General features: G+C 36.2%; 1 protein-coding gene across 2 annotated transcripts; it reads left to right on the top strand.

The window, feature by feature from the left end:
* The first annotated feature begins 6748 nt into the window (after nt 1-6748).
* On the top strand, nt 6749-12999 carry LOC116256163 (FAD synthetase, chloroplastic-like). 2 transcript variants are annotated; one of them, XM_031632415.2, is made up of 5 exons: nt 6749-6987; nt 7586-7764; nt 9350-9485; nt 12193-12368; nt 12444-12999. In XM_031632415.2, the coding sequence occupies exons 1-5, from the start codon at nt 6929-6931 to the stop codon at nt 12938-12940; spliced, it is 1047 nt and encodes a 348-aa protein (XP_031488275.1). In that variant the 5' UTR covers nt 6749-6928; the 3' UTR covers nt 12941-12999. The 2 variants fall into 2 exon arrangements, with proteins under 2 accessions (XP_031488275.1, XP_031488276.1); XM_031632416.2 differs by having other exon boundaries at nt 6751-6987; nt 7589-7764.
* Nucleotides 13000-13736: the final 737 nt, after the last annotated feature.

The raw sequence follows: 13736 nt of genomic DNA, 5'->3' as shown, positions 1-13736 counted from the left end.
TGGATCTTTTTAGGCATAATTTCACTGAATTTGAAATGGTATATCATTAAGAGCTACCTTCTTTTGTCTCCCATTTTTAGCATATAGTATCAGAATTGGAGTATAGCATCTACAGCACAACACAAGGTGGTTCATTTTTAACATGAAAGTTGTGTTGAATTATAGTCACAAAAAACCACGAGGTTTTTTTTTTTTTGGTATAACACAGTAAACTATTAAAAAACATAAGAAAATTATGATAATTTTGTTTTAAAAACAGAAGCCTAAAAATTAGGGAAAATAAAAGAAGTGAAAAACTAATAACACGAACACAAAAAAATGAGTTGCAACACAAAGATATTATAAAATAAAAAAAACAATTTGGCATTCAAAAATCTGAAAAAAAAATGAATAAAAAGAAAAATGGGAAAACACCAAAATGCAAGAATAAAGAGAGTTTTTTGTTTTGGCATTTTTTTTTTAAAAAAAAAGGTGTTTTCTAAAGTTTTAAACGGTTAGCATATTTAATTGCGTTTGTTCATTTTTTTTTGTGCTCTTTTATGACTATGCTTTGAATTTTCAACCTCCTATGTGTTATTGTGCAAATTGTTGGATATGAGGGAAGCAAGAGGGGAGCTAAGGGGGGCCCGCAGGGGCCTTGGTCCCACCTTAAAAAAGTTTTTTTTTTTTAAAGATTCACATGTAAATTTTAGAAAATTTCACTTGTCCTATATTAAAATTGTGAAAAATGATATTTTGATCCCTGTCAAAATTTAAAAACTTTAATTAGTCCCCCTCACGAAAAAATTCTAGCTTTGTCCCTGTCCTATAGTGCCACTACCCATCTGGTTCTTTCCTTATCTGCTAAAGAGAACATTGTTTATGCAGATTGGTGGTATGAGGTCAAGATACCAATGTGGAAGCTCAGTTCTGCTCGACGCATGTTCATTGAAAATGAAGAGATGGCAAATTGTGGTTATGAGAAGAATCTGGAGATGTCCACGGGCATAGATAGGTGGGGGCATGGTGAGTTGTGTGTCCACGAAACTCATTCTCTGAAAGCTTAAATTAGTAGTTGAATAAGAGTAGATCTGATTTTAGTTATCTATGACGGCACCACGAGACACAGGTCTCTGTCTCATGGCTAATTGAAAATTTGTTAACTATATGCTCAGTGTCCCATAGAAAAAAAAAAAAAAATTCTAGCTCTACCTCTGCTTTCAAGATTGGTGGAGAATTTATGAACCAGGAGCGGGCGGGGCTGTTTCTTTGTTGGAGGTCCTTGAGGTGAGTCTGGTCAAGCAGAATGTAGTTGAATAGGAGGTTTAGACTCTTGGGTTGTGGCTTGTCTAGTGGTGATGGAGGAAAGTCCTCGACCCTAGCTTTTCTTGGTGCATAGAATAAGCCTTGGCCCCACCTCAATTTTTTTTTAAAATTTACATGTAATTTTAAAAAAAAAATCACTTTTCCTATATCAAAATTTTGAAAAATGATATTTCGGTCTCAGTTAAAATTTAGAAACTTTAATTCGACCCCTCTCATGAAAAATATCTGGCTCCACCGCTGCTTGAGCCTAAAAAGACTTCTTTATTAGGGATTTCTAAGAAGCCTAGCTGCACATGGAATGAGGTCAGACAACTTGAAGTAAGGTCGCAAAGGAGTCGAATTCTTACAACTCGAACTCGGCTTGTTTAATATTTCGAGCATATATCCGAACTCAACGAGACAAGCTCGAGCCAATTCAACTTGTTCTGCACCCCTAACTTGAAGAGAAAGGAAATTTTAGCTGGAAGTAAGGGGATGATTTTTGAGAAGGTTGGAAAAAATTGGGAGGGAGGAATGAGGATCAGGTTGGGAAAGTCAGCTTAGAGAGACAAATTGTTTCTAGCTTTGATAAACAGGATTATACCGTGATTTTAAGTAGTAATGGCAATAAGAATCCAGTGGAGCTCTATCATAAACTAAAGTTGTTTGTTAGAATGTGAAGGGGCTCGCTAGTTTGGCAGCCCAATGTGATTGGTCACTTCCAGAGTCAAGAACCACAAGTTGAACATTTCCTTTTTGATTGACACTACATTTACCAAAGAGAATTTGGATAAATTTTGATACAAGGCAAAAGGGTTTTAATTTGGAGCTAAATTTGGAAGTGGTTAGTGGAGCATTAATTATTTGCTCAATATGGACTGTAGAGTTAATTTGCTTTAGTGTCATTGTATTTTTACAAGGATCACTACAAGATAAACAACCTTCAATAACATAGTATTTTTGTTGCTAAATATTTTTACCAAAAAAAACAATGCATGACAACATCTGTTACTAAAAGTTGCGACTCAGAATCCATTAGCAATGAAAATCTTTTTTGTTTTTAATGATCCAATATCACTAAGTGAAGAAGATTCATTACTAATAATCTTTCGTACGCTAAATGATTTTACCTTGTCATGCTCTCTAAATTGTTGAGTTGGTAATTTGGTGTGTCCTGACAGCTTATGGGTTTATTTTTTTTGATATTATCACATGTTTTTGTGATACTATGAATTTGCTACTTGGTGTGCCCTTATAGCTTATGAGTTTATTTTTTATCTGGGTGAGCAAGATGAGTATTCTATCGCACCGCTCAAATGAGAGGCAAAACTCTCACCCAACCCTTGTCTCCCAAGAGTACATGCGGAGTGTCGTCCCTGCCATGCTTCAACTTGTGCGTCAGTGGTTACCCTTTTGTACCCCAGAGAGTTGATACTTCGGGGATTCAAAATGAAAACTGACAACCTACCTACCCCCACCCCAAATTGCGCCAACCCCCTTGGGGGCATGGGTTTATTCTTTATGAGTGCCACTTATTTATGTGATAGTTTTAGTTTTTTTTTTCTTTTTACAAACTCATTGCCACCACATGAATAGTGGTCGACTACAATCATTACTTCATTTCTTTTGTTGTTCTATCATCTACATGTTAAAAGTTTTTTGAGAGTAAACCATATTTACTTTCATTGTCTACGTTATGTTATCATCACATGAACAAATTTAAAAAAAGTTTGGTTTAAAGCCTATATTTGTAGACTTTTGAAGAAAATAAGGCCTCATATTTGCGAACAAAAGTATGTAGAAGAAGGTGCTACTTACAACACTTCACAGCTTTGCTATGAAATTTATGTGAAGCTAAAATACCTTGGGTAGATTATTGTTACATTATAAGTTGAACTTCTGTTTTTGGAAGTATATCATTTGTTAAGCTATAAAGACATATAGCTTCTATATGGCTTTAATGGTCACTAGTTTAACTATCAAGTATTTCTCCATTGACTGATCTCTATCTTTCACGAAATCAATCCCTTTTTGATTGCAACATTGGAGCTCAGCATGTCTAGAAGTAAGGGAGACAACACTTTTACTCATATATGTTTATTTGTTATTTACATGTCAATAGGAGCGGAGACAAGGTGGGGCCGCATGGGCCCTAGCCCTACCTTAATTTTTTTTTTAAAAAAAAAGTTACATGTAAATTTTAGAAAATTTCACTTGTCTTATATAATAATTTTGAAAAATGATATTTCAGCTCTTATCAAAATTTAGAGACTTTAATTTGGTCCCCTTCATGAAAAATTTTTGGCTCTACCCTTGCATGTCAACCTGCCTTATGATTATACACTCACATTACCATTTACCAGGGAATGTGCAATAAAAGGTGCTTACATAGTTGGCATATAGCTCGAAATGTCCTAATGTAATAGAGACATAAATAAAAAATTATCTGTATAGTTGCGACACAACACGGTGTATTCTATGCATTTAAAGTTTTCTAAGGCCGCAAAAATAAACATATCCATCTATGTGCAATAAGAGTTATACAAGGGTGCTTGAATCCTTGACAAAAGCACACCGCAACAACAATTTGATCAAAAGACAACTCATGTCTCCTCCCAAGACAAACAAGAGAGGTGTAAAAATTTCAGCACTGCAGAGTTAAAAACAACCTCATTTTGAAGTGCTTTCAAAGCTTGAAGTCTAAACCAAAGAGTGCTTTTTCTACAAGCTCCAATTAGGGCTGCACAACGAGTCGAGCCAACTCTGCCTCGACTTAAACTCGCTTGAAAAAATTTGGCCCGTGCTCGACTCGTTTGTAAATGAGCCGAGTTCGAGCTTACAAAGATACTCGAAATGATAAACGAGTCAAGTTCGAGTTTTAAAAACTCGAGTCGACTCATAAACCGGTACTTCATATAATACTGCCAAAACCAGTCCACTGGTTTTAACTTTTAGGACAAAAACAAAATATAGTGTTTTATGCATGCATGCATGCAATCTTAATCCGAGGTATCTGAATGTAGGTGCATCTGGACATAGAACATGGTCACATTCAGGTAAGAAATTAAGAGACATGGTTAAAACCAGATCATGTACTCCACTATGAACTGGAATTGATAATGTTCTGGATTAATTTTTGATTAATCTCCAACACAAATTTTTAATTAGGCGTAACATGAATAGGGGAGAATGGATGTGATGTTCAAAATAAAACCACGAAAATCGGACATAAATGTCAAAATCTTTTGACATGTACACGAATTTTACCAAAAAAAAAAAATCCTTTCTAGCTGCTAATTATTCTTAAATTTTTATAAAATTTTATACATTAGAAAAAGTTATTTAATTAAAGATCAGATTCATGTGATAAATTTTTTGTAAAAGAAGTAAAAAAATTTAAAAATGATAAAACTTTGATGCTAACGTCCCTTGAATGTGATATGTTTAAACCGTAATTGGTTCATATCCAACCCGAATGGGATCCTTGCCGGCAATCCACCAGCAAAAGCGAAACCCATCTATATTTACGCCCACTGTAAAGTAAAGGATCTTATAACAAGCCCAAGGTTTGGATCCGTACGCTTGATCCAAATCTAGGGGCGAGACAAAGTGACACAAAATTCAAAGCACGAGTCAGGGGACGTCTCGATTTCCGAGAGCTCACAGGATCCATTTACTCGGATCTGGATATTTGAACCCAATAGCTGGATATATATGAGAACCAAACCATCACCTTATTCCGATTGACCTGGGCCTGTCTCTATGCTGTTGCTGAATCTCATTTGCTCGTTGAAACTTGCTCGAATGTATGGAAACCTACAGACATGAGAACTCATAAAATATCATCATGGATTTTAATGGATTTCTGGGCAACTTTTAAGTGTTAAAATTTACCTTCCCATAATAATATTTCAAATGAAGCAACAAGTTATATCAAAGGACATAGCGCAACCAAAGCAAGGCCGTTATTATATTCAAAGGGTTGAAGGTTTGAGATTTCTCATGGCCATTATCATGTTTTGGTACGTTACTTTTTTAGGCTGTAAATGCTGGTAAACACGACACGACACTCGAGTTAACACTCGAGTTAAAAGGTGTAACATGGCTCAACTTTGAATGTGTTATGAAGTTTTACACCCAAGGTGGTTTCTCCTAAATAAACATTAAAATCATGTCTAATCATATGCGTTAGTAACTTACAACAGGTTTTCATTTGGTCAGATATTTTGATAAGCTTACAAACTTTTTTAGATTATATGATTTATCTTCCTAACTTCTTTAAGGTAGATTCATGAAACGCTATATTGTAAGGTTTCATGAAACTGCTTAATTGTTGGAACAGATTCGAACGACAATAGACATTTGTTACTGGTGCCAAACGGCCTCCAAGTATCCTTTCCAGAATCCACTTGATCGATGACAAACATATTATCACATGCACTTACGGATCTAAGCATGCAAATCTCAGTTTCAGATTCAAACTCTGACTTGGTTTATGATTTTTATATAACGGATCCAAGTCAGGCTAGGTTCAAATCTTATGTTTAGATAAACATCATTATTTAATTTTTTTCAGATTACTTGAGGTTCCCGTTCAATTTCAATTGCAAAAATTGCTCAACAAAGTCCATTGCCTTATTGGATTTGGATCCATAACAAAATAAATCTGATCCTTTGAGGTTCCTATGTGCGCACCGCGGGGCGTTTCATCCTGCGCGTGACTGCATTGATGCCACTAAAAGAGTCAGAAAAATATCTTTCCTACGTTAACCATTACGGTTCTTTTTAAAAACACGTTAAATATGCGAACTTATAAAATATATTTTTCATAAAAGTTTCTTTACAAGTTATTGAACCTTTTAGAAAGTCTTACAGGCTCTCTTTACCTTTAAAAAAGATATATGACGATAAAAACGTGGGTGCATTGAAGCCACTTAAGAGTGAGAAAAATATCTTTCCCACATTTACCGTTATCGTTCTTTTTAAAAACACGTTAAATATGCGAGCTTCAAAAATATGTTTCTCATAAAAGTTTCTTTAGAAGTTATTGAACCTTTTAGAAAGTTTTAGATGCTTCGTCTCCTTACCTTTAAAAAGATATATGACGATAAATACGTGGTTGCATTCAAGCCACTTAAGAGTGAGAAAAATATTTTTCCTACATTATTCATTTTTTAAAAAATCACGTTAAATATGCGAACTTCTAAAATGTTTTAAAATTTTCATGAACGATTCATTGAGAAGTTAATGAACCTTTTAGAAAGTTTTAAATATCTTCGTTCTTTACCTTCACAAGCAACATTTGACGATAAAAACGTGGTTGGAAATAAAACTTTTAGCATTTGTAACGGGCATTCATATTTAACGTTAGAAAGCGATTTTGGCGCCGCACGCCCGTGGACCCCTGCTCACCCCGTCCCCATCCCTGGGGCGCTGTCAAAAGGCGAAAGCAAAAAAGCACCCGCTCATCTTCCTTTTTTTGCCTCCCGAACTAAGACCCAATTCGTTAGACGGTAATTGATCCAAGAAGAAATGGGTACGACGTAGTCGCGGGTGGAAGGTGAAGGTCGGGAAGCCATGAACTTTTTTTCATGAAATCTTGGCATTCAGGTTGTTGGCTTTCTCCACCACCAGCATAGCGATAATGGGTTTTGCTTCCCTTTCTCTGAGGCCCTTTGCACAGCCTCTCTGCTGCAGGAACAGGTGACGCTCGGATTCATCCTTCTTCGTGGCTTCTGAAGGTTTTGTTGTTCGTCTTTTTATTGGTTAAGTAATTGGTTCGGTTGAATTTCATTGTCGAGCGAGCTTATAATGACTATTGGTTCTTCCCCAAACACACACACACACACACACTCTCTCTCTCTCTCTTTCAATCAATGAAGCAAGATAAGGAAGCTCATTCATTTGATGCATATAGTTTCCCCTTTTTGTTGGAAGAGAGGTTGTTCAGTTAAATTTTGATAGTGGACAGAATTTGAGTTTCTTCTCTCTTTTTATTGTCTATCCTGAACTAGCTCCTAGAGATTGCTAGTGGATGAATGAGGACGTTTGACATAGATATGTTGGTTATATCCATCAAGATGTTTTATGTACTGGGTTGTTTGGACAATTTAATAACTGGGATGATGGTTCTGAGTTCAAATAATCATATAATCTTCTGCTTTGCTCTGTGGAAAGAATAGATGTGATGATTCTGAAGAGTGAAATTATGTTGTGGCGTTGCATATCCATGCAAAATTTTCTTTTCGTGGAGTCTGAAAGGGTTTCCTTCCTTGATTCTTATTCTGTTTCTCTTGTGTAGCAGATGCATGTGCTGTAGAAGGACAGACTCTTTTTCTGGTCGTAAGATGCTGAAAGTATTGTGTTCGCCCATGAAAATTACTAGCTTTTGCTACTCCCAGAGTGCTTATATGAACTCCAAAGAAGTGGTGGAAGATAAGCTTCTGATTGATTGTGGTCCGGATCAAGAATGTGTGATTGGTGGGTGTGGTTTCTGGTCTTCCTTTTGTGGTGCTTGTGGTTGTTCTTCTTTCTTTGTTCTTTTCTCCTTCCTATTTCCATGAGAAGAAAATGTTTTCTTCCTGGCAGATAGATGAAGTGAAAGAGACTAATTCCTCAAGGCACTGTGCGCCTACTTGTTGTTTGTAGCAGGCCTCAGTCCATTCTTAACTAGAAGGCTCTTGATGCTATTCATTACTCTTTCAGATACTACAAAATCAAATAATTTTTTCTTTCATGTATAGATACTTCAGCGTTTACACAGTAAGATCTTAAAGATTCCTTTGTATGAAGAGGAGAGGAGCCCGCCCAGATCCCACGAGTGAATAGAAAGTTGGATCGTCTAACTTCTAAATAGTCTTCGTATGACCGATCTGTTGAGTAGCCTAATCCTTTCTTGTCAACAATCTGTCTTCCCAGCTGCAAAAATACGATCAATTGTTGTTAGATAACTACCATGTCTAATAAAGTTGTGCCCAAATTATTTATACTTTATTTCTCAAAATGGATGCTCTGGATAATATTGCTGGTGACACCTTCTTATTTATGAGCATATTTACCATGGAGTTGCACGAGGTTGTCTGTCTCCCAAATGTTAGATATGCATACTAGCCAAGTCAATTGTCAGCCAGATTTCTCAACTTTACCTTTGTATTCGAAATCAAGGGAAGCTGCTTATTTGAGGGCACATCCTTTGCAGATTTAGAATGTAGGTGCAAGGAGAAATGCTTAACCATTCCTAATACTTGCTTAGGCTTATCTATAATGGAATGAAAAGGAAAATAAAGTTAGAATAATTGGACAAATTAGATAGAAAGAGAAGGAAAAGGAAATAAAGTTAGAATAATTGGACAGAGCTGATAGGAAGAGAATTGATAGGATGGAAATGATAAATAAATGTTTGTCTGTGTTGGTGCATGAAGATATCAAGGAAGAAAATAATATGGAAGAAAATTTATGGGCGAAGGAGAGTAATGGTAAAAATTTAACACCAGAAGGACTGGCATCACAGACAGCTGCTTGTGTAGGTTCTAATGATTCAGAAATGTGAGTGGAAGGAAAATGTTGCAAGGAGATACTATCACATGCACTATACAATATACTCATAGACTTGTGTATATGCCTTAGCATGCTAAGGAAAAACTATCTTGGCTCATTTAACCATGATATCATTTAGTTGTGCACCATGTAGTTTTCTCATGATGAAATATCTACTAGGCATTGTCAGATGTTTGACCTAGTTAACAGTAATTACGAAACCAGACTTTCATATAGTTAGGAAGGTTATCTAGGTTTAATTACCTGGTTCCAAGATTATGGAGATCGGAACTGATGATTCTGACGGTGAAGCTGTGGTTCCCAACAGGAAAGTCAGTAGCCACTAGCCACTAGCCACTCAGGTTTATTTGACAGATGTTTGTTGTACAGAAGCTTGTAACTTTCCTTATGGCTGAGAAGGTGAAGGGATTCATGCTGTTTGATTGTTCTTTTCTGGAATTTGTGCCATGTTCTGATTCCAATTGTTTGATTCCTACTCAGGTATTTCACTACTTCACTTATTTTATAGGTGGTATTGTTGCTTTGGGAAAATTTGAGGCCCTTCATGTTGGCCATCGAGAACTTGCAATACAAGCATCAAAGGCTGGAACTCCCTTCCTTCTTTCATTTATTGGCATGGCAGAAGTTCTTGGTTGGGCACATAAGTATGCTTAATTTTTTTATTGCTTAAATTTGATTTCAGAATTCTGTTTAAATTATGAAAATTGTGAGCCTGCTCCTATGAAGTACTATGCATCATTTGTAATTTTATGCTAAAAAATTAACGTAAGTTTGTTTCTTGCACTAAACTAATGATGCTGTCGTTTCTCTTATTTCAGCATAAAATTGCTCTAGAGATGATTTCTCTTCGCTCCCGTTGTGTCTATACAGTCCACTATCTGAAACAATGTGCAACTTAACGTAGCACAGGAAAACTCAACTGCAAAAGATCAAGACATAATTGGAAAAGAATTTTCTGGAGACTAAGCATGAAAATATGAATATTGGAGGTCACAGTGTTTTGACTTAATTAATTTTTTTTCACACTTTTCATTTTACAATGCGCCGTTATGCAGTTTTTTTGAATTAACTTTGTTCTTCAGAGAACTATTTTGAGTTTTCAAAACTCGAAATTCTATTATTAGGTTATAGGGATAGAGATTTAATCCTTACGTCACATACAATTTGAGCCTTTTGGGGTTTCCCATGAAAATTGTGGATGAAGCTTTCAGGAAATGAGTAAATTTTTGGGGGATGTAAAAATAATTTTCTTGAGGAAATAACATTTGTTTATGCTTGGACAGCAATGAAGGCCCTTATGTAGGTCCCACATGTTCAGGCATCTCATACGTTGCAAGGACACTTACATGAGTTCGGTGTTGGACAATATATATGAGTCTGACACAACAAACATTAAAAGGTTAAAGACAGTTGCAAGATCATGTCTACTCTTGCTTCTTTCATTTATTGTCTAACTGAAACTTTGCTTTAGTGATATTGATCTATAATGGTATCTTTCCGTAGCTGAAGCTTCATTTTTTGGTTGATTGAAGCAAGCTGGAGAGGGTAATACTTAGTAATGTGGGTGTTGGATGCACTACAAGCCTCATCTACACGATTATGCACAAGTGCCCCTAATATCTTAGTGCTTTCAAGTTGTTTCAAATTTCAAACAATTTTGACTGTATGGGGTAGAGGTGATCTGTATTGTTGATTTAGTAAGAATCAATCCTTGAATGGCCACACTCTTGCACATACATGATTTTATAACATTATCTAAAGGAAAAGCAAAATCTTGGCTACTAACAAAATACTCTTACATCAACAGGAGTCTACTGTTACCAAATCAACTGTAAATCATATCTACGTACTACGTAGTGTCGTAGGCTTTGACAGGAACAGTGAAAGGGTACTTATTCATAGTCTTATGGGTAAGCTTTTACTAGATGGTACTTATTCATAGTCTTATGTTTAAGCTTTTACTAAATGGTAACTGTGAAATTGGTTTAGACTAGAAAGCTTGCATGTGGCAATTCTCTTTAAGTTTTTCCCTATTCATCCAATTTTCCCTATTCATCCAAGTATTTGCTACTAATATCAATAATGATGTCAATGATGATGCAATGAAAAGAGGAAGAGGAGAACATGAGAGCAAACAGAAGGTAGGAAATATGGAAAAAGGCAAAAAAAAAATGAAAGGAAGAAGAGAAAGAAAAGGTAAAAAGGGAGAGGGATTGGATGAAATGGTGGAGAAAAGGAAGATGACTCTGTAAAACTCTATGTTCTTTTGCAGATAGAGAAAAGGATGAGGCTATGAGGAAAAAATTTCACGTCAAGCTTTCTATCCTTCTCTCGTCTATCTTACCACTTCTTTTGGTAATAGTGGCACAGTAATGTGGAGTTTTACAAGAATGGATGGTACAAACTATCCAAAAGCCCAAAAAGATATCAGTGCAACATATTTAAACCATAACCGCAAAAGTAGTTCGGTTTCTATCAGCTAGGTACCTTTGAGTTTTTTTTGTTAATTTTTTGCGACCCCATTTAACTCAAATAATAATTATAAAATGAAAACCTTTATATTTATTTTCAAAATATATTGACAAAGGTTCAAAGTTGCTTTTAAAATTTTCAATGAAACGGAAAAAAAGAAAAGTGAAAACATGCACCGAAAATATGTTAGTTTTCTTTATAAGAAAGAGAAAGATATCATGATATTAACATGAGAAATTGAAAACTTTGAAAGGAGCAGTGGATGGCGTATGAAGAATTTCGATCTTTAGCTGAAAGCTGTCATTGTAAATTAATGGAGACTGATAATGCCAACCACAATTGGTTGGATAGAACTTGATGCCAATAATGTAATGATGATTGCGATCATGATGATGACAGAGTGGGGACTTCTACATCGATTTACCTTGTCATGGTATTACAAGTTATTCATCAGGTACTACAGTGGTGAATATTACCTCAAGACCACATGTCCATAGGACCACTCTGCTTCTTATGGTAACTAAGGCTATTTTTGTTGTTACAGTCACTGTATGTTCTGCCTATCGGAATGATATGTAAACTATGGATTACACTTGTTTTGTCAGTGAAAAAGTATACTTCAGGTTCTGTTTTCCTGCAGATAAATGGCTGTTCTTTTCATGCTTAGCACATGGACTATGTAGAAAAGTAGCTGCCATAAAACCCATCACGTCTTCATAATTATTGCTTGCATCCCCATATAAGATATTTAGGAGGAAAAGCTTTCTGTCTGCATTTAGTTTTTGCTCATTTAAGAGGCAATGATGGTTGTGCAATTATGGTCCTGCAATGAATTTTCTACAAGCATCTCTGTAAGTTGTGAAGGATTTTCCTTTACAGGGCACCTATAGTTGCGAACTGTGACAGGAAGCGGGTCCTTGCTTCTTGGGCACCTCTTTGCGGTAATATGGTGCCACTAGAATACCATGTTAATTTTTCAAATGTTCGGTACCTTAGTCCACGACAATTTGTAGAGAGGTTATCCAAAGAGCTTGGAGTAAGTGGAGTTGTAGCAGGTATGAAGTTCCCATTGTTGCATATGGTACTTAAAACAAACAAAAGTTCTAAAATCCTTTAAACTGTTTTGGCAGGAGAAAATTATAGATTTGGCTATAAGGCAGCAGGTGATTCATCTGACCTGGCACACTTATGTGAAGAGTATGGGCTTGCTGCTTACATTGTGAGACCTGTCATGGATAAACTCCAGACATGCAATGGAGTAAGTTTCACTAATGGTAAAGAGAAAGGTCAGGTTTCATCTACTCGGGTTCGCCATGCCCTTGCTTCTGGTAATATGGAATATGTATCACAGCTTCTGGGGAGAAGTCATCGTCTTTTTATGACAAACACCAGGGGGCATGTAGTAATGGGAAGTCGGCTCTCATTGCCTACTTTGTGCTTGATGAATCAGCAGCCAAAGGAGGGATCTTACAATGACTGCACCTTGTATGTGGACGGCTTTGTTGGAGACTGTAATGTTGTCATTGATGGTACACATATACATATTGAAACAGAGTCCTGGCCACCCTTAGACGATAACTGTCTAATAAGCGTCGAATTCAATGGCAGTGTCTCCAGGGAATCTTGAGTAGTTATAGTTGTTTAATAAGCATGAAATGAAATTCAACGTTTCCTCCTTTTGATGAAGTTGAGTGATGAGAATTTTTTTGCATATGGCTGCAAAATTTTGAAATTGAAGTTTTCTTATTCCTGCCATTCATTTGGAAAGAGGGGTGGGGGGTACCGGAACATCTGTGGATGTTAAAAACCGTTAAGCTGCACTTGGGATTGACAAGCCTAGCAAATGGTTGGAAGACGATTCTTTTGTCAACGTATAAAAGGGAAAGGGAATGGTCAATCTCTCTCCTGCAGGTTAATTATTTTAAGTTGTTACCCATGGTTATAAGCATGGGTAACGTTGGCCTGGAAGGTGCAAAATGTATGGATTGGTTTACATGGGGTCTTCAATGAGGAGATTAACCACAAAATAGATGGGCTACTGGGTTTTTCTACTGGGACAAGGCAACTGGAAAGTGCGAGTTAGTATTGTTGAGCGTGTTTGATTATCTAAGATCTGATTTTGATCAGGATTTTCACATTTTTAATCCATGGATTTAAGATCAAACCGTTGTCTGGTTTTCAATCAGATCATCAGACACTACGAAAGAGCGACAGGGGATGAGGATCTTTTAGTGTGACTGAGATCCTTAGTTTGACGAACTATAAATTTGTGTTTGTAAATCTTTGCACAATAGCAAAACTTGCCATATCAGATTAAGATACATAGACATAAGATCTTTGGCTCTCAATAAGTTCATACTTTCAGAAGCTTGGGTTCACGGGCATGGGAAGTCAAGCCTTTCCAAAATGTTTTGCCTAAAGCA

Source organism: Nymphaea colorata, chromosome 6 (genome assembly GCF_008831285.2).
Source record: "Nymphaea colorata isolate Beijing-Zhang1983 chromosome 6, ASM883128v2, whole genome shotgun sequence".
In the NCBI taxonomy this organism is placed as follows: domain Eukaryota; kingdom Viridiplantae; phylum Streptophyta; class Magnoliopsida; order Nymphaeales; family Nymphaeaceae; genus Nymphaea; species Nymphaea colorata.
The sequence above is the reverse complement of the archived record's forward strand: the minus strand, read 5'-3'. Positions and strand labels throughout refer to the sequence as shown.